Below are 21770 nucleotides of genomic sequence, written 5' to 3'. Positions count from 1 at the left end.
TAGAAATCAATAAAAAAATCAGCAGGCATGTTCTTGTTGATACATTTTATTAAACCTGGACATTTGTTTCTAACAGAACGGATTCAGCAGCCGCACGTAAATCTCCAATACTAGACTTGGAGACTGATATTTTCTCTTTATTGTCTCATTTCCAGGCAACGGGGAGAGGGCTGTTCATGACATACAATGAGAAGAAACCATAGAGTTCTGGCCTATCAACCGCAAATGTAGACCTTCTTCTCAATGCAAAGACGTCTGTATCTGTCAGTGGGAGAGTCAGTAGTCCTCATGGAACGGATATTTCGGGTGATCCAACCACCTAAGGGAAGAACAGTTGCACCATCAGTACAAATATGACTTTTTCCTGAAATGAAAGGTGAATTTTCAACAATGGCCTAACCATGTTCCGGCTCAATTTAAAATTTCTGGAATATCACTCTGGCTCCCATGCTTTCTGCCAAGAGCAATCAACTATGGGTTGCTGGGAGTTGTAGCTAATTCATCATTCAAGGGGTCCTGAGGAAGTTCTCTCTTTCAGATGCTACAAAACTAGAAGGAGAAGGACACAGCACATGTAGGGGAAGAGTCTATGGAATAAAGAGAGAGACATTACCTGGTTGAGTCAACATAACGCAGGTTTCTGTTTAGTCCATCAAGGCTTCTCATGTCTTCATTGTCCAAGTGAAAGTCGAAAACCTAAAAATGCAATTAAATAATGCGGTTTTAAGCTGCCATTATCTAGATATCAGCTAAATATTGTAACTGTCCCCATTGGAGTATTACTTACTGTGACTAGGTAATGGTTAGGCTTAATATAAAGTCAATAACTGGTATTCTATTGATGTATTGGTGTGGGCTAATGTAATATACTTCCAAGATAATTGGGAAGTGTCTATCTATGAGTTTCTCAATATACATTCAGGACCAGACCCATTGTTTCCAAGTGGTTAACAGGACCCCTGTTCCTCAGTAAATCATTTAAAACCTGGGAGGGAGAGGAAATGGAGAATTGAGGGACACACTTAAGGATGGAGACCCCCATGGAGGTCTACTTCCCCCTATTAGACCACTAGCTGTTACCTGGAAGTTCTGCTGGATCCTGGCAGGGGTATAGCTCTTTGCGAGAACGACAACTCCTCGTTGGAGCAGGTACCGCATTGCTACCTGAGCGGGGGTCCGATTGTGCTTCTTAGCGACTGCATTCAACACGGGGTCTTCCAGAAGCACAGGAGAATTCTGATCTATCCTGAAAAGTAGGGTGGCATAGTGATCCATGTAGTTAGTTGGTGGTTAGGATCTACCAGTGCACTTGGGTTCAATAACACTGGTTGTGCAAGATGTAGCAGGTTCAAGTAGGAGAACCTGTAGGCCAATATTGTTCAGTGTATGGAGGCAGCAGCTGAACTGCTCCACATTGAGTATGTTTTTGAGTATTTGGGGACACAACAATACCATGGAAACTTGGAGTTAGCAGATGTGATGTGAACTTGCCCCAAAAAATAATGATAAACAACATTCGCTAAAAGCCTTACCATCGCTCATCTCTGCTGGACCCCAATACACTGTATCCCACCAGCACAATGTCCTTGGACTTGCAGAACTCCAGCAGTTTGCTCTGGTTCAGTAAGATGTGACATTCCACCTGCAGTAGGTGGAGACTGAATGTCATGGGTTTCCATTGACAACAAAAAGGCCACCCCCATGCCAGATCCAATCCGCTGAGGTGTTCCCCCAACTAAAATACAGATCCCATTACCTGGTTACAGACGGGTTTATATTTCAGGCCAGGCATATTGAGGATCAGCTCCAGCTGCTTGTGGTTAAAATTGGACACCCCGATGGATCTGACCAGCCCGGCGTCTTTGCACTCTTCCAGAGCCTGATGGGAACAAAATTACTGGTTATTTCCCAATAAAAACTCCATAATAAGTCTACAGGGAATCCTGAGACGCCACCAACCCCACCCAACCCCTTGGGACACAGTCCTACCTTCCATGTATCTCGAATGTCTGTGTTATGGTAAATAAATTTCCCAGTTTCATCCAATGGAAAGGGGTCATCTCCAGGCTTGAACATGGACAAGAAAAGAATTATAGTTAGATTGGTATTTGCATGGCTCCCATAAAGTGACTCATGGGAAAAAAACATTTTTTTCAAAATGAATCAGTTAATAGTGCTGCTCCAGCAGAATTCTGCACTGAAATCCATTTCTCAAAAGAGCAAACAGATTTTTTTATATTCAATTTTGAAATCTGACATGGGGCTAGACATATTGTCAATTTCCCAGCTGCCCCAAGTCATGTGACTTGTGCTCTGATAAACTTCAGTGACTCTTTACTGCTGTACTGCAAGTTGGAGTGATATCACCCCCCTCCCTTCCCCCCCCCAGCAGCCTAACAACAGAACCATTGGGAAGGTAACCAGATAACAGCTCCCTAACACAAGATAACAGCTGCCTGGTAGATCTAAGAACAACACTCAATAGTAAAAACCCATGTCCCACTGAGACACATTCAGTTACATTGAGAAGGAAAAACAGCAGCCTGCCAGAAAGCATTTCTTTCCTAAAGTGCAGGCACAAGTCACATGACCGGGGGCAGCTGGGAAATTGACAAAATGTCTAGCCCCAGGTCAGATTTCAAAACTGAATATAAAAAAATCTGTTTGCTCTTTTGAGAAATGGATTTCAGTGCTGGAGTAGCTCTATTAACTGATGCTTTTTGAAAAAAACATGTTTTCAAATGACAGGATCCCTTTAAGTTTTCATGGCAGCCTACATAGGAGGGGCAAGGGGTCTTTGGCCAAAACGGTGGGCCGCACTGGAACATTTTTTTTTTTAAAAGTTTTTATTTTCATTTTAACAAGGAAAAAGGAAGAAAAGAAGAAAGAAAAGAAAGAAAGGAAGAGAGAGAAAAGAACAGCAAGATTGACATTGTACATCTTTGGAGCCATAATAAATACAACATCCGTGCCATTACATGTGTTCTGTTGTTGTCGTTATCTAACAGCTTGAGATCAACATATCATACTTTAATTTTAATTATTGTATTTTTTTAGCTAGTATCCTCCATGTCCAACCACTGGGCCCACACCTTCTCAAATTTTTTGGGGCATCCCCGAGCTATGTAGGTAATTTTTTGATTTGGAAGGGAATCATTGACCAAATTTCTCCAGAAGCCTAAAGATGGAGGAACCGTGGACTTCCACTGTAGTAAAATGGCTTTCTTAGCATAGTACAACAACTGGAGATAGCATAATTTAACCCCGGCCTGCATGCCAAGATCATCCACAACCCCCAATAGACATATCCGAGGACTTTTTATACATGGGACCCTCAATGTGGCAGAGATATGGTGTAGAACTACCCCCCAATACCTTTGGATATGGGGGCAGGACCAGAAAACATGCAAAAATGTGCCGACTTCCTGTAAGCATTTGACACAATGGTCTGGGGTTAAGGGATATATCCTAGCCAACCTGTGAGGGGTTAGATACACTCTGTTGAAGAATTTTGCCTGGATATATCTGTCTCTGACTGACATAGTGATAACCGGTATCTGCTTCAGAGCGTCATCCCACATCTCATCCTCCAAATCCGGAATATCCCTAACCCACATCTGTTTTACCTTGGCTAGGGGGTCTGGGGAAGCCTGGCACAGAATGGTATAGAACCAAGTCGTTGGTTTTTTAAGATCCACCCTTCGTAAATATTTCTCCAGTGTGGTGACCATCAAATCGATGGGTGGGGTGGGAAACTGCATTCTGAATGCATGTCTAAGTTGTAGATACCTAAAAAGCATAGAGTTGGGTAGCTGAAATCTTTCTTTTAGGTTTTGGAACCCCTCGATGTCCCCATTCTCTATGATGTCCCCAAGTGTTTTTATTCCTCTAGATGCCCAGGTATTAATATCAGGTATTGAGCCAAAGTGTGAGAGCATACCATTGCCCCAAATAGGTGTCCAGGGGGACCACACTGTCCTCGCCTTGTGGACATGTTTGAGGCTTTTCTTAAATACCTCGGCCACTGTAGCCATAGGTGTAGTGCACTGGAACATTTTAATGGCAGCCTACAGAGGTAGGGGGTGGCCGTATTTAAATCAATCAAAGGGTTACATTGCTCTGATGGAATTATGTAGAGGAGTCTATATAGATTTGATGCCCTAGGAAAGTGTGATCACCAACACAGCATTATCCATAGTGTTTAGTTGTATCTAAGACTTTTCTTCACGCCACACTGATCAGTAGACTCACCTTGAACTCTATTGGGCTGTGGATGATGAAAAGATCCATGTAATCCAACTGAAGATCTTTCAGAGATTTCTCCAGGGCTGGACGGACCTTCTCAGGGACTTGGAACGTGGACCAGAGCTGATGAGAAAATGAAGGGAGAGGCTACACGTTATGACTTGGGTTGGATTTTATGAGGGCCATATGGATAAACCAAAAGTTTTGAGTTTATTCTATTCGGCATTGGGATGGAGGCTGCACCCCCTTCCAGTGCACCCCAAGTATCAGTCCTCTTTTACTATGGACTATTTGCTTAATCCTTTCCAGTCAATCAAAGTGAGTTTCATAGTTACCTTCCCAGTGTAAAACAGGTCCTCCCTCTCCACTGTACCATCGGCAATCTTTGCTCTTATCGCCCGTCCAACCTCCACCTCGTTCCCGTAGATAAAAGCACAGTCAATATGGCGGTATCCAACGTCGATGGCCACTTTGACGCCCTCCTCGGCCAGGTTCTTGGGGACCTGAGGATAAAATAACATTATCAGTTACAGATTAACAGTCATTTCGGAGGACTTTCAGGGCTTATCCATTGACTTTAATGCTGAGTGCCTAGAAACACACCGGGTTGGGCTTCAGTTTAGCATTTTACCCAGCATGCCATGTCACAATGCGACAATATATAGGACTGTTGTAGTTTCTCCTGGAGCTGAGGTCCAGCTAATTCAGATCAGAACAGTGAGGGGGTGACTGGAGCTGCCACCTTGAGGGCCACCACCCCAGCCAAGGAGGCCCCCCGCATTATTGCAAATCCCCAGCCACTCCCCCTGCCAAACTCTACCTCTAACCCACACCACTTAATAGTTTCTCTCCCTTGCCACTGCCTTTTTTTTGTTGTTTTTCCAGGAGCAGTTACCCTGTGTCCCCAAGGCTTTCGCAGAACTACAGTTCCCAGTATCCTCTTAGAATCAAAGGTAGAATCTTTGTCTGTAGGACTAACACTTGCTTTGCAGAAAGAAAGGAGTGACAAGTTCAACATTAAACCAGGGTGAAACTAACAAAGTGATCATTTAATAACTGAGACCCCTGAGGGTTTCCCCTACTCTATAATTACACCTGGACAACTGCAGAATCCTGTTATCCCACAGTCACAATCCCACCAAGACTCTTTAACACTAATGAAAGCCACCGCCCGAGCCAATACCCGGCACTTACCTTCTGTGGGGCAAATGTTCCAAATCCAATCACTGGCATTTTGTGCCCATCACTGAGTACAACATAGGAGTCTTTGTGCAGTGCCATTGTTAGTAGTGCTCAGACTCCTCATAGACTTGTAGTGCTCTCTCTTCCACCTTCCTCTGGACTCACGTTTTACTTAGTGTAGAGCCCTGACTCCTGATCCTGTCACCCCTCCCCGGATGCTGCACCCACACTCTTGTCTGACTTTTGTTTGCCTTCCCTCTCTCTCCAATTGGCTCTGTCCCAATCAAAGCTTTATTTTGCAGAGTCATTCTGTGTTGATTGTACTCCCACTGTTACTATAGGCCCCATCTCTCCCTACTATACCTGCTATCCCACAGTCACACTCCCTTCCCAGAGACTATTATCTACTGTTACTATAAACACCATCTCTCCCTACTATACCTGCTATCCTACAGTCACACTCCCTTCCCAGAGACTATTATCCACTGTTACTATAGGCACCATCTCTCCCTACTATACCTGCTATCCCACAGTCACACTCCCTTCCCAGAGACTATTATCCACTGTTACTATAGGCACCATCTCTCCCTACTATACCTGCTATCCCACAGTAACACTCCCTTCCCAGAGACTATTATCCACTGTTACTATAGGCACCATCTCTCCCTACTATACCTGCTATCCCACAGTAACACTCCCTTCCCAGAGACTATTATCCACTGTTACTATAGACACCATCTCTCCCTACTATACCTGCTATCCCACAGTCACACTCCCTTCCCAGAGACTATTATCCACTGTTACTATAGGGACCATCTCTCCCTACTATACCTGTATCCCACAGTCACACTCCCTTCCCAGAGACTATTATCCACTGTTACTATAGGCACCATCTCTCTCTACTATACCTGCTATCCCACAGTCACACTCCCTTCCCAGAGACTATTATCCACTGTTACTATAGACACATCTCTCCCTACTATACCTGTTATCCCACAGTCACACTCCCTTCCCAGAGACTATTATCCACTGTTACTATAGGCACCATCTCTCCCTACTATACCTGCTATCCCACAGTCACACTCCCTTCCCAGAGACTATTATCCACTGTTACTATAGACACCATCTCTCCCTACTATACCTGTTATCCCACAGTCACACTCCCTTCCCAGAGACTATTATCCATTGTTACTATAGGCACCATCTCTCCCCACTATACCTGCTATCCCACAGTCACACTCCCTTCCCAGAGACTATTATCCACTGTTACTATAGGCACCATCTCTCCCTACTATACCTGCTATCCCTCAGTCACACTCCCTTCCCAGAGACTATTATCCACTGTTACTATAGACACATCTCTCCCTACTATACCTGCTATCCCACAGTCACACTCCCTTCCCAGAGACTATTATCCACTGTTACTATAGACACATCTCTCCCTACTATACCTGCTATCCCACAGTCACACTCCCTTCCCAGAGACTATTATCCACTGTTACTATAGACACCATCTCTCCCTACTATACCTGCTATCCCACAGTCACACTTCCCAGAGACTATTATCCACTGTTACTATAGGCACCATCTCTCCCTACTATACCTGCTATCCCACAGTCACACTCCCTTCCCAGAGACTATTATCCACTGTTACTATAGGCACCATCTCTCCCTACTATACCTGCTATCCCACAGTCACACTCCCTTCCCAGAGACTATTATCCCACTGTTACTATAGGCACGATCTCTCCCTACTATACCTGCTATCCCACAGTCACACTCCCTTCCCAGAGACTATTATCCACTGTTACTATAGGCACCATCTCTCCCTACTATACCTGCTATCCCACAGTCACACTCCCTTCCCACAGACTATTATCCACTGTTACTATAGACACCATCTCTCCCTACTATACCTGCTATCCCACAGTCACACTCCCTTCCCAGAGACTATTATCCATTGTTACTATAGGCACCATCTAGAAGTCACTGAGGGGTTGTTCTGTGACCATATAAAGGCACAAAGTTGCAGGTTGGTTTGGGGGTGATGTGGCCCATTAGTATGTTAGTGCGGGGCCCACATAGTTATGTTGGGGAGACTCACATGAGCCTGTAATCGTATTCAGCAGATCAGTAGAGGTATTTGAGTTGTTTCCTGGGAATTGAGACTAGGCCTGACTTGAAGGGAACTCGTCACGAATTCTACTGGAATTCTAATTTAAATCTTATAATTATTGATTTCAACTCATTGGCTTCCAATTCTGCTGGTTCCCAGACACAAATTTCTCTGTATTAGACACAAATGACACTTCCAGCCGAGTTTCATTAGATTCAGAGCAATTTGGCTTCTGTGTGAAACAATCTCTCAGAAACTCATCCAGATGGCGCCCAGGGGCCCGACCCACAATAACTCCCACATATTCACACACTCACAGCAGCGCTGGCACATGTTAAGGGTTAATTTATTTGCATTTTATTGGCTCTCAGGTGCATGTGACCCACGTGTTGGAAGCTGTGAGGGAAATTTGTTATTTACTCTCAGGTAACGCCCCTCTGGGAGAGCAAACTGCTGACAAACTATTCCTAAGCCTGTGCCCTGTGGCCTTCATATACATGCGGGTGCAGCTCTAATGTTTATTCTCAAATCCTATTGGGGGGATTTTCAGGGGTCCTTGAGAGTATTTGGATATTATGCCCTTTAAACCAGGAACAAGTAGTAAAGTTGAGTAGGCCACTGGCAGCAACCCATATAATGACAAATCTAATTATGCAGGAAGAGAAGAAGAAGGATAAATCTGGAGATGCAGGAAGAGGAGCAGAAGGAGCTGCAGGAAGTGCAAGAACATCAGGAGGAGCTGCAGGAAGAGGAGAAGAAGGAGCAGCAGGAAGAGGAAGAATGTCAGGAGGAGCAGGACATGGAGGAACACCAGGAGGAGCTGCAGGAAGACAAGAAGAAAGAGCAGCAGGAAGAGGACGACCATCAGGAGGAGCTGCAGGAAGAGGAGAAGAAGGAGCAGCAGAAAGTGGAAGAACATCAGGAGGAGCTACAGGAAGAGGAGAAGCAGGAGCAGCAGGAAGAGGAAGAATGTCAGGAGGAGTGACAGAAGGAGGAGAAAAAGATGCAGCAGGAAGAGGAACAACATTTCAGGCTGAACTTCCTCATCCAATACAGAGTCTATAATTGCATGAGTGAGGAGAACCTTGACTAAATCATATACATGATCATGCATCTGGTAAGGAATCCAAAATAGGGAATAAATGATATTAGTATTAAAGTTGAGTAGGCCGCTGAGAGCAACCCATATAATGATAAATCTAATTATGCAGGAAGAGGAGAAGAAGGAGTAGCAGGAAGTGCAAGAACATCAGGAGGAGCTGCAGGAAGAGGAGAAGCAGGAGCAGCAGGAAGAGGCAGAATTTCAGGAGGAGCAGGACATGGAGGAACACCAGGAGGAGCTGCAGGAAGACAAGAAGAAAGAGCAGCAGGAAGAGGACGACCATCAGGAGGAGCTGCAGGAAGAGAAGAAGATGGACCAGCAGGAAGAGGAAGAACATTTTAGGCTGAACTTTCTCATCCAATACAGAGTCTATAATTGCATGAGTGAGGAGACCCATCCCTACATCATATACATGATCATGCATCTGGTAAGGAATATAAAATAGGGAATAAATGATATTAGTAGTAAAGTTACAAGTAGTAAGTTGAGTAGTCCGCTGAGAGCAACCCGTATAATGATAAATCTGGAGATGCAGGAAGAGGAGAAGAAGAAGGAGCAACAGGATGTGGAAGAACATCAGGAGGAGCATAAAAAGAAGAGAAAGATGTTCCTGCTAGAGAAGAGCCACAGCTTACCCTGAAATGAAGGGTTACCAAGAGATTCCACTGGATTTGGGTAATATATCTATGTCATGTCTGTCCAATCATTATAATATCATAAAAATAAAAAAATTGTAATTAATTCTTATTGAACAATTTCTGACATTTTTTTTCTTTTCAGGGTTTCACCAGAAAGCTCTTCAGATGCTCCTGCTCCCTGATTAGCTTCCTGATGGGAGGCATCTTCCCAACTCTTCCAACCACCTGTTGACCCCACTTCCTCTTGAGGCAACTTCGGGCGGCTTCGGAAAACCGTCGCGTGTGATTACTTAGTAACATAGTAAGTAAGGTTGAAAAAAGACACACGTCCATCAAGTTCAATCCCTTTTTTTTGTTTTTATTTTTTTTATACCTGCCTAACTGCCGTTTTTTCACTTTAAGCCAGCGCAGAGTCAGGGAAGGCGTCTGGGGAGATTGGTCGCCTCAAAGACGAGGCGATTAGTCGCCAGGCAACCAAATCTCCCCAAAACGCCCAGTGTGGACTTACCCTAATTTGTGGTAAGAATTTGGATTGAATTTACATTTAGCAGGAGCTTATTTCACAAGAACGCAGCCTTTAGATGAGCTTCAATTCCTTGACCTTTATTGATGAAATGATCTAAGAAATTGTAATCCAAAACAATATCTCCTTGAGATAAAAACAGAAACAATCTTCATTGGCTGAACAAGGTAGAAATGGCTGCCACTCTGAAGGGAAATCAGGGCTTCCCACACTGTGATCACGACTCACTCGAATCAGCGACGTGATATACCTCCCAACTGTCCCTTTTTCAGAGCTCAATCCACAGTCCCGCATTTGTACTCAAAAGTCCCGACTTTCTCTGCACTGAACAGCCAGAAAAATAAACTTAATTGGCTTTTGGCAGAGAGCCCAGAACAGCCAGCAGGTGCAAATAAGATACTTTTGTAACAATTTTGAGATAAGCAAATAAGTAATTGTAGGTCCCTTAGACTCACAGCTTAAAGGGCAATTCACCTTCATTAGCAAAACTGAAATAACTGAAAAAAAACACAGAATATATAAGATTGGGCTATCAGTGGTATATGTAAAGAGCTGTATGAGCTGACAGCGGGTTGGGTTAAGCCCACAAGCAGGTAACAAAGTGAAGGGCAGTAGAGCAGGTATATAATATATAATTGTTTTTAGCCTTAATCTTCATTTTTTGTGTTTTTTTCCCCGGACGCAGCGCTAAGGCTTGGAATTTGAATGGCCGTCGGGTTGCTGGGGCTTCATTACCTTAGCAACCAGGCCGCAGTCGGAAAGGCAAAACAATTAGGCGAAATGATAAATTTCTTTTGGTTGCCAGGGTCAACGACCCCTTGACAAACAGGATAGGAAGTTGAGTAAATGGCCTGGGAATAAACGAATATTGGAGAAAGAGCACAGAATAAATAACTGAATAAATAACAGAATAAATAGCAGAATAAATAACGAAGACCAAATGAAAGTTGCTTTTTTCATTTAAAGTTCATTGAAAGGTGAAATTCCTTGGCTAATGATTGGCCAGTCCTGGGGCAGCACTAGGAGATAAAGTTAAAGGAGAGATAGACTATCCCTAAAACTAAAGGTCAGTGAACACCCAGGCGGCAGCAGCAACAGCAACTTACACATTTTAGCCCCTCCCATCTCACTTTATATTTATATAAGAACGTTATCTGATAATGGTTGCCAGTGTACTTCCCCTTTAATTCTTTTAACCAGAGAAGTGCCCAATCACAGCCGAGCTGTAACATGTGACCCGCAAGCCCTTCCCACACCTTCAGTTTCTTTAACAATCAGGCCGGACCACACCCACCGAGCTGCCAATCAGACGGCGCCTTTGGCTTGTAACCCCTCCCAGTCTCTGCTTCCGCTGTTCAGTCTCCTGCGCTCTAGTCTCAGCACCGGCCGCAGCAATGAAAGGTCCGACCCACGTGCAGCTTTACACCGGGGCCCAGATGCCCATTGTCGGACTGGGGACATGGAAGGTGAGTGGCACACTGGCGCTGCTGCTCTTTACTACAACTCCCAGCATGCACGGCTGCTCTGATACCTGTAATGCAACACGCAGTACAGTTATGTTACAGTTGCACTAATCTCACCTCCTCTTATTGTCCTGCAATGTGTGTGTATCTCAAGCAGCCCCTGGACTACATTTCCCAGCATTCCTGGCAGAGTGGGGCTTGTAAATCAGCCCTGATGTCTCCATTATTTCCCTGAGCTGCATCTCACAGTGTTACTTCCCTATTAAACTTTATCCTATGCCTTTAAAGGGATACTGTCATGGGAAAAAATTTTTTTTCAAAATGAATCAGTTAATAGTGCTGCTCCAGCAGAATTCTGCACTGAAATCCATTTCTCAAAAGAGCAAACAGATTTTTTTATATTCAATTTTGAAATCTGACACGGGGCTAGACATATTGTCAATTTCCCAGCTGCCACAAGTCATGTGACTTGTGCTCTGATAAACTTCAATCACTCTTTACTGCTGTACTGCAAATTGGAGTGGTATAACCCCCCTCTCTTTCCCCCCCCCAGCAGCCAAACAAAAGAACAATGGGAAGGTAACCAGATATCAGCTCCCTAATACAAGATAACAGCTGCCTGGTAGATCTAAGAACAACACTCAATAGTAAAAACCCATGTCCCACTGAGACACATTCAGTTACATTGAGAAGGAAAAACATCAGCCTGCCAGAAAGCATTTCTCTCTAAAGTGCAGGCACAAGTCACATGACCAGGGGCAGCTGAGAAACTGACAATATGTCTAGCCCCAGGTCAGATTTCAATATTGAATTGAGTTTTTTTCCCATGACAGTATCCCTTTAAGGTTCTGCACGAACTACAACTCCCAGCATTCCTGGCTGTATTGTATAATTATTAGGGACAGGGGCCACTAGACAAAGTGACCCACAATGCAAAGGGCAAGTCTATTCAGTGCAAAATGAGCCCTGGGAGTGTCACCTTCTCAAGGCCAGAGCTGAACCCAAAAACCCAGTGCCCCCTGCACTTTGCTCCTTATCCATCTCTGCACCTTGTGCTGCTGTAAATGTGTCTGAGACTGAGATGTGACAGTGAATATAATAAACCCCAGTCCTGTAGCTAAAGGGATCGTCTGTCTAATGAAACTTGTCACTTTATTTAATCACATGTCACTAGATTTCTCCCTAATATTATGAATCCAGAGACCTAAAGGGGAACTTCGTCCAAAAAAAAGTTTTTGCCTAATAAATATGTGACTCTAAGCAGCTTCCCAGTATCCATTCACTGAGTTTATAGACTTGTCTTCACTGTCATTTCTGTTGTCTGTCCTGTGAACTGCAGGTTCTGATTCCAGAAAAAATGTACATCTGAGCAATATCCATTCATTCCTCATTCTCACTGGGTTTATAGTTCTGTGTAACTGTCATTGTGTCTGTCCCTTTCTCTTCTCTGCACTGCTGCTTCTGACTCCTGATACAACTTCCCAATATCCATTCATTCCTCATTCTCACTGGGTTTATAGTTCTGTGTAACTGTCATTGTGTCTGTCCCTTTCTCTGCACTGCTGCTTCTGACTCCTGATACAACTTCCCAATATCCATTCATTCCTCATTCTCACTGGGTTTATAGTTCTGTGTAACTGTCATTGTGTCTGTCCCTTTCTCTTCTCTGCACTGCTGCTTCTGACTCCTGATACAACTTCCCAATATCCATTCATTCCTCATTCTCACTGGGTTTATAGTTCTGTGTAACTGTCATTGTGTCTGTCCCTTTCTCTTCTCTGCACTGCTGCCTCTGACTCCTGATACAACTTCCCAATATCCATTCATTCCTCATTCTCACTGGGTTTATAGTTCTGTGTAACTGTCATTGTGTCTGTCCCTTTCTCTTCTCTGCACTGCTGCTTCTGACTCCTGATACAACTTCCCAATATCCATTCATTCCTCATTCTCACTGGGTTTATAGTTCTGTGTAACTGTCATTGTGTCTGTCCCTTTCTCTGCACTGCTGCCTCTGACTCCTGATACAACTTCCCAATATCCATTCATTCCTCATTCTCACTGGGTTTATAGTTCTGTGTAACTGTCATTGTGTCTGTCCCTTTCTCTTCTCTGCACTGCTGCTTCTGACTCCTGATACAACTTCCGAATATCCATTCATTCCTCATTCTCACTGGGTTTATAGTTCTGTGTAACTGTCATTGTGTCTGTCCCTTTCTCTTCTCTGCACTGCTGCTTCTGACTCCTGATACAACTTCCCAATATCCATTCATTCCTCATTCTCACTGGGTTTATAGTTCTGTGTAACTGTCATTGTGTCTGTCCCTTTCTCTTCTCTGCACTGCTGCTTCTGACTCCTGATACAACTTCCCAATATCCATTCATTCCTCATTCTCACTGGGTTTATAGTTCTGTGTAACTGTCATTGTGTCTGTCCCTTTCTCTTCTCTGCACTGCTGCTTCTGACTCCTGATACAACTTCCCAATATCCATTCATTCCTCATTCTCACTGGGTTTATAGTTCTGTGTAACTGTCATTGTGTCTGTCCCTTTCTCTTCTCTGCACTGCTGCTTCTGACTCCTGATACAACTTCCGAATATCCATTCATTCCTCATTCTCACTGGGTTTATAGTTCTGTGTAACTGTCATTGTGTCTGTCCCTTTCTCTTCTCTGCACTGCTGCTTCTGACTCCTGATACAACTTCCCAATATCCATTCATTCCTCATTCTCACTGGGTTTATAGTTCTGTGTAACTGTCATTGTGTCTGTCCCTTTCTCTGCACTGCTGCCTCTGACTCCTGATACAACTTCCCAATATCCATTCATTCCTCATTCTCACTGGGTTTATAGTTCTGTGTAACTGTCATTGTGTCTGTCCCTTTCTCTGCACTGCTGCCTCTGACTCCTGATACAACTTCCCAATATCCATTCATTCCTCATTCTCACTGGGTTTATAGTTCTGTGTAACTGTCATTGTGTCTGTCCCTTTCTCTGCACTGCTGCCTCTGACTCCTGATACAACTTCCCAATATCCATTCATTCCTCATTCTCACTGGGTTTATAGTTCTGTGTAAATGTCATTGCTATTGAAAGCTGAGCCTGCACACTGCTGGTTCTCACTTCTGAAACTATGCAACTGATTCTGCCATGTTGTTTCCCCTTTAAGAATAAGTCTCTATTTCGTTACTTGGCAGAGACAGATCCTGTGGATAATGCGCTGGGGAGGCGCCTGGTTCCTATAATTAAATTATTTCCCCCCTCGGGGAGAGGCAGTGACTCGGCAGATTTCTGACTCTGAAGCTGCCACTCCTCTGACTTCTTATGATGAAAACAGGGATAATGTCCTGACACTGGCTATTAGAGTGTTGGCTCTTGGGCTCACTATCTGCTGATTGGTTGCCATTGGTTACTGGACAGGGACAAACTTGCCTGGTGCTTCTGAATGAACCCAAAGTGTCCCCTTTGCTTATTGAAGCGGCTCAATTGGGTTGTTGTCGGGTCTTTGTTGGACCCTAAACACAACAGCTGAACCTGCCTCCTCCCTGTGCCCCCTGCACCCCCAGAGGCAACTCTATAAAGCTGCCCTGATCCAATAGTGATATTAATATTCCCACCCTATAAATATCCCTCCTCCACTCTTATCCCTTCTACAGACAGCCCCACTCTCCTGCCCCTGGGGGTGTTTGCTGGGGCAATTCGATCCCATCAGTCTCAACTCAGATCCACTAAACTGTGTGTAGATAACTGACAGTTAGTATAATACCCAGAGCAGGACAAGTGGTACATCATTAGTTACACATCAGTCACTCTGAGATCAGTGAGATCAGGGCTTTGTAGTGGCTGCTTTCCAACATCATCTGATCTGCCCCCTGCTCCTGTTATATAAGGCTGTCATAAGAGAATCCTGTACATATCCTTCTTGTATATCCATATTACATACACCAAGGCCTTACTAACAGGAGTATCTTAGTCTGTCGTTTTATTTTACAGTAGGGGGTACATTATCCCTTATAATACATGAGTGATACTCAGAGTTCCCTGTATAACTCAGCCTACAGCCTTGTGCCTTTATATGGTCACAGAACAACCCCTCAGTGACTTCTAATATCCTTATCATTTACAGTAGGGGGTACATTATCCCTTATAATACATGAGTGATACTCAGAGTTCCCTGTATAACTCAGCCTACAGCCTTGTGTCTTTATATGGTCACAGAACAACCCCTCAGTGACTTCTAATATCCTTATCATTTACAGTAGGGGGTACATTATCCCTTATAATACATGAGTGATACTCAGAGTTCCCTGTATAACTCAGCCTGCAGCCTTGTGCCTTTATATGGTCACAGAACAACCCCTCGGTGACTTCTAATATCCTTATCATTTACAGTAGGGGGTACATTATCCCTTATAATACATGAGTGATACTCAGAGTTCCCTGTATAACTCAGCCTGCAGCCTTGTGCCTTTATATGGTCACAGAACAACCCCTCAGTGACTTCTAATATCCTTATCATTTACAGTAGGGGGTACATTATCCCTTATAATACATGAGTGATACTCAGAGTTCCCTGTATAACTCAGCCTGCAGCCTTGTGCCTTTATATGGTCACAGAACAACCCCTCAGTGACTTCTAATATCCTTATCATTTACAGTAGGGGGTACATTATCCCTTATAATACATGAGTGATACTCAGAGTTCCCTGTATAACTCAGCCTGCAGCCTTGTGCCTTTATATGGTCACAGAACAACCCCTCAGTGACTTCTAATATCCTTATCATTTACAGTAGGGGTACATTATCCCTTATAATACATGAGTGATACTCAGAGTTCCCTGTATAACTCAGCCTGCAGCCTTGTGCCTTTATATGGTCACAGAACATCCCCTCAGTGACTTCTAATATCCTTATCATTTACAGTAGGGGTACATTATCCCTTATAATACATGAGTGATACTCAGAGTTCCCTGTATAACTCAGCCTGCAGCCTTGTGTCTTTATATGGTCACAGAACAACCCCTCAGTGACTTCTAATATCCTTATCATTTACAGTAGGGGGTACATTATCCCTTATAATACATGAGTGATACTCAGAGTTCCCTGTATAACTCAGCCTGCAGCCTTGTGTCTTTATATGGTCACAGAACAACCCCTCAGTGACTTCTAATATCCTTATCATTTAACAGTAGGGGGTACATCATCCCTTATAATATATAAGTGATACTCAGAGTTCCCTGTATAACTCAGCCTGCAGCCTTGTGTCTTTATATGGTCACAGAACAACCCCTCAGTGACTTCTAATATCCTTATCATTTACAGTAGGGGGTACATTCTAATACATGTGCTTTGTGTCAGTCTGAGCCAGGGAAGGTGAAGGCGGCGGTTGCTAAGGCTATTGAGGTTGGATACAGACACCTGGATTGTGCTTACGTGTATCAGAATGAGACGGAGGTGGGAGAGGGGATCCAGCAGAAGATAAAGGAAGGAGCAGTGAAGAGAGAAGACCTGTTCATTGTCAGCAAGGTACCGGCCTCCTGCCCATTGGTATAAACAATATTAAAGTTAACCCTTTGCACCACCCCCAATTCCCTCCTGTGTCTCTCCTATAGCTGTGGAACACCTTCCATGACAAGTCCATGGTGAAGGGAGCCTGCCAGAAAACTCTGTCCGACCTGAAACTGGATTATCTGGATCTCTACCTGGTCCATTGGCCGACAGGATTCCAGGTGGGCATTATACACTGCTCCCAGGTCTAACCTGCAGCTTTCTATTGGGATGGCAGATACAGTAGATCGTTTCAACTAAGGGTCGGATGCCCTTTTTTCTTTTGTATAAAGTGAGATGGTACAAGGCTCCTGCCGTTCTTACAGTATAGAGCTGGTCTGGGGTTGGGAAAGACATCCCCCCCCCCCATTTCTATTGCAAATTGGAGACTAAAGGGGAAATAAAAGCAGTTGATTTCAGTCTTCGCAACTGTCATTATTCATTTTTTTCCCCCCTGTAAATAAATGCCATTTTTGTGCAATTCTATATTCCAGGTTGGGGATGCGCTCTTCCCAATTGACAACGAGGGATGTGTAATTCCGAGTAATACGTGTTTTCTGGATACCTGGGAGGTACTTTCATTTCATTTGCTGTTGGGGGTTATGGGGGACGAATACTGAAGGGGCCACAGGGGCTTTTGTCAATACTGATCAGCGCGAGGCCTCTTCTAGTTCGTTATAAATGGCCAATTCTAAGCAACTTTTCAGTTGGCCTTTATTTTTTCTTCTTTATAGTTTTTGAATTATTTGTCTTTTTTCTGATTCTTCCCATCTTTCAAATGGGGGGGTCACTGACCCCAAAATAATGCTCTGTAAGGCCACACATTTATTGTAATTGTTACTTTTTATTCCTCATCTTTCTATACAGGCCTCTCCTATTCATATTCCAGTCTCTTATTCAAATCAATGCATGGTTGCTAGGGGAATTTGGACCCTAGCAACCAGAGGGCTGAAACGTCAAACTGGAGAGCTGCTGAAAAAAAAAAATAAACTAAATAAGTCAAAAACCACAAATAGTAAAAAATGAAAACCAACTGCAAATTATCTCAGAATATCCCTCTCTACATTATACTAACAGTTAATTTAAAGGTAAACAACCCCTCTAATTGCAAATGGGCCACCTTCAATACACAGTGGGCCACCAGGGCTCTGTTCTATTGAAAGCTTTGAATGGTTTATATTAATGGAAAGATCCCAGGGCTGGGTAATATCCAATGAAGTCCTTATGGGGGGAGAGGCTTGTTCCATTATATGAGGAATGGGGGGGTATTTTAGCAACCTGCACTCCTAGTGTTTGTCTCTGTTTCCCCCAGGGGATGGAGGAGTTGGTAGACGCCGGGCTAGTAAAGGCCATCGGCATCTCAAACTTCAACCGCGAGCAAATTGAGCAGCTGCTGAATAAACCAGGACTGAAACACAAGCCGGCGGTTCACCAGGTACAACTGTCATCCCTGGAATGTTATTGGTTGGGGGGGTCAGGATTCTTTACAATGTGATTGGTCACTTTAAAACTTGTATGTCTCAAACATATATATCTCTCTCTATCTCTCTCTATCTCTCTCTATCTCTCTCTATCTCTCTCTCTCTCTCTATCTCTCTCTATCTCTCTCTATCTCTCTCTCTCTCTCTCTCTCTCTCTCTCTCTATCTCTCTATCTCTCTATCTCTCTCTCTCTCTCTCTCTCTCTCTCTCTCTCTCTCTCTCTCTCTCTCTCTATCTATCTATCTATCTATCTATCTATCTATCTATCTATCTCTCTCTCTATCTATCTCTCTCTCTCTATCCAGTGTGTGTATATATATATATTTCAAGTTTGGCACAGAAATCTGGTTGCTGTGGCCTCTGTGCCTAGCAACCGGCCGGTAGTTACAACGGCTGCCTGGAATCTTTCTGGATTCTGCGGTCACTTAAAAATAGAAAGTTAGTTTCACTTATCCACCCCATACGTATCCAGATATAGAAATGTCTTTTTTTTTTTCTGTACTTCCTACTCCTGGGCTGTTCTCATTCCTATTGTCAGGGACGAGGGAGGAGCTTGACGTAGAGCAGAATTGTCTAAAGGGGATTTTCTCACTGCCTTGATCTTTAGTGGCCAGAGATTTGTCATCTTGCTTTGCCATAGAGATCAGTGCAGAGAGGAAAGGGTCTGGCAAGCTTCTGGGTGTAGGACCAAGCCCCGCCCACTGCTTGATCACGGGGAGGAGAGCAGTCCAGGAACAGGAAGTACAGTAATAAAAACACTAACCGATGCAAACTGACCCATTATTTACTGCCATCCTATTAATGTTGCAGTTTGAATGTCACCCCTACCTGAATCAGAAGAAACTGATCGATTTCTGCCAGTCCAAGGGTATCGTGGTCACTGCCTACAGCCCCCTGGGCTCCCCAGATCGGCCTTGGTACGACCCTCGTTACTCTTTTATATTCACTTGCACCTTCCTGAGATTCTGTATTAATCCCATTTCTTGTGTCCCTAGGGCCAAACCTGAGGATCCGTCTTTGCTGGAGGAGACCAAGATCAAGGAAATTGCCAAAAAATACAACAAGACGTCAGCCCAGGTATATGATCCTGTACCATAAGTCCCCAATCTAGTTCTGTGTCTAAATCCCAGTACTGCTACATTGCTGCGAGAGTCAGAAACAGCAGTGCAGAAAAGGACAGACAGATGCTGCTTTCAATAGTTGTATCAGGAGTCAGGGGCAGCAGTGCAGAGAAAGGGACAAACACAATGACAGTTACACAGAACTATAAACCCAGTGAGAATGAGGAATGAATGGATATTGGGAAGTTGTATCAGGAGTCAGAAGCAGCAGTGCAGAGAAGAGAAAGGGACAGACACAATGACAGTTACACAGAACTATAAACCCAGTGAGAATGAGGAATGAATGGATATTGGGAAGTTGTATCAGGAGTCAGAAGCAGCAGTGCAGAGAAGAGAAAGGGACAGACACAATGACAGTTACACAGAACTATAAACCCAGTGAGAATGAGGAATGAATGGATATTGGGAAGTTGTATCAGGAGTCAGAAGCAGCAGTGCAGAGAAAGGGACAGACACAATGACAGTTACACAGAACTATAAACCCAGTGAGAATGAGGAATGAATGGATATTGGGAAGTTGTATCAGGAGTCAGAAGCAGCAGTGCAGAGAAGAGAAAGGGACAGACACAATGACAGTTACACAGAACTATAAACCCAGTGAGAATGAGGAATGAATGGATATTGGGAAGTTGTATCAGGAGTCAGAAGCAGCAGTGCAGAGAAGAGAAAGGGACAGACACAATGACAGTTACACAGAACTATAAACCCAGTGAGAATGAGGAATGAATGGATATTGGGAAGTTGTATCAGGAGTCAGAAGCAGCAGTGCAGAGAAAGGGACAGACACAATGACAGTTACACAGAACTATAAACCCAGTGAGAATGAGGAATGAATGGAGATTGCGAATCTGCTTAGAATTTATTCTTGCATTCAGCATCATTTAGAAGTGTAGTTCCCCTTTAAATTCATTGGCATTTTTGATTCCCGTTCCATTCCCAGTTGCCCTTTAGTTCAGCTTTGAGAGTCCGGCTCTATATTCCCAATACTCAATGTTCCTATTGTCCCCCTGCAGGTTCTGATCCGGTTTCCTATTCAGCGGAACGTTGTCGTTATCCCCAAATCTGTCACCCCGGGGCGCATTGAGGAGAACTTCAAGGTAAGAGGAGGGTAAAAATCCTGTCCAACCCAGAAAAAGTCTCTTCGCCTTCACATGGGGGGGTCACTGACCCCAGCAACCGTAACCTATTGTGTTGTCAGGCAACAATGTTATTGATATTCTTACTTTGTATTTCTTATCTTTCTAGTCAGGCCACTGCCTGGTTGCCAGGGTAAACTGGACCCTAGCAACCAGACAGCCACTGCCCTACTGTACATTAATGAGGTTTCTGCCGTTGCAGGTGTTCGACTTTGAGCTGTCGCAGGACGACTTGGAAGCCATCTTTAGTTTCGAGCGAGGCTGGCGAGTGTGCGCTCTGTCCTCGTAAGTGTCCGCTTCCCTTTCTACCCAACTGTCGGTTGCTTAATCAAAGTGCCACCTGGTGGGGGGGGGGGGGGAGGAAACCTTCTACTTGTTCCTATAACAATGGGCCAAGTCATAAAAAAAAAAAAGTCTTATTTTAAAGGGGAAGTAAATAAATAGATAGATAGATAGATATATTCCCTCTTAAAGAGACAGTGCACCTTTTTTAATAACATAACTTTGCCTCCAGCTTCACCGGTGTATTTTCTTCTCCTTCCCCGCAGTGCCAGGAAGCACAAGGATTATCCCTTCAACGCAGAGTATTAGGCGACTCACCAGCTCTTTCGTCTCATCGTTTCTCGTTTCTTCGTTACAAGGTTATTTCCTAGGTTTGCGGGAAGCTTCGGATTTTTGAATAAGGGGCAAATGCCATGGTCGTCCTGCTATTCTTTAAGTGCCTGTGATTGGATAACATGGCCACAAACTGCAGTCTCCGCCCACAGGGGTGTGTCCTTGATTCTAAAAGCTACATATCTGGGGCACTAAGAATTTTTTTAATAGTTGCCAAAGTCGTGGCTAGCAGAGACACTAGCCCTGCTGTTTCCATAATCTTGTGTCCCTTGATGATGCAGAACTACAACTCCCATACATGAGGGTAGAGGAATGCTGTGGGAGTGGCAGTTCAGCGCCATCTTGGGATCAGAGGTTAAGAAATGGGTTTTATTGGTAAATGAGTCCCCCAAATAAAGAAAGCTTGGTCAGAACCAGTGGAAAGTACCTTGTCCACGTAGATATGGCGTCACCTCTACATCTCCAATAGTGGATCACTCCATTCCTTGTGTAACTTACTGTAACTGCCCCGCAGGCAAATCTGTTCTATTAAAAACGGGAAAAAGTCTAATGTTTGTGTTTTTGGGTCACCGACAGGATGGGACAAATTTCTGCCGACGGTTCTC

The 21770-nt window shown here is 44.0% G+C and overlaps 3 protein-coding genes across 3 annotated transcripts; 2 read left to right on the top strand and 1 right to left on the bottom strand.

The window, feature by feature from the left end:
* Positions 1-37: 37 nt before the first annotated feature.
* Positions 38-5590, bottom strand: akr1c8p.S (aldo-keto reductase family 1, member C8, pseudogene S homeolog). Its single transcript, NM_001086267.1, is given in 9 exon segments — positions 38-319; positions 614-696; positions 1081-1246; positions 1533-1642; positions 1757-1879; positions 1990-2067; positions 4252-4368; positions 4581-4748; positions 5440-5590. Coding segments are annotated over 9 exon segments (975 nt in total). The 5' UTR covers positions 5527-5590; the 3' UTR covers positions 38-276.
* Positions 5591-7945: 2355 nt separating this feature from the next.
* On the top strand, positions 7946-9579 carry LOC121402062 (putative uncharacterized protein DDB_G0287113). Its single transcript, XM_041587800.1, has 3 exons — positions 7946-8660; positions 8755-9320; positions 9426-9579. The coding sequence occupies exon 1, from the start codon at positions 8229-8231 to the stop codon at positions 8526-8528; it is 300 nt and encodes a 99-aa protein (XP_041443734.1). The 5' UTR covers positions 7946-8228; the 3' UTR covers positions 8529-8660; positions 8755-9320; positions 9426-9579.
* A 1533-nt stretch (positions 9580-11112) lies between these two features.
* Positions 11113-21712, top strand: akr1b1.S (aldo-keto reductase family 1, member B1 (aldose reductase) S homeolog). Its single transcript, NM_001089929.1, is given in 10 exon segments — positions 11113-11272; positions 16624-16791; positions 16878-16994; positions 17307-17384; positions 18125-18247; positions 19104-19210; positions 19289-19370; positions 20428-20511; positions 20753-20835; positions 21099-21712. Coding segments are annotated over 10 exon segments (957 nt in total). The 5' UTR covers positions 11113-11200; the 3' UTR covers positions 21142-21712.
* The last annotated feature ends 58 nt before the right edge of the window (positions 21713-21770 follow it).

Source organism: Xenopus laevis, chromosome 3S (genome assembly GCF_017654675.1).
Source record: "Xenopus laevis strain J_2021 chromosome 3S, Xenopus_laevis_v10.1, whole genome shotgun sequence".
In the NCBI taxonomy this organism is placed as follows: domain Eukaryota; kingdom Metazoa; phylum Chordata; class Amphibia; order Anura; family Pipidae; genus Xenopus; species Xenopus laevis.
Note: the sequence above shows the minus strand (reverse complement) of the source record. Positions and strands in the feature narration are given on the sequence as shown.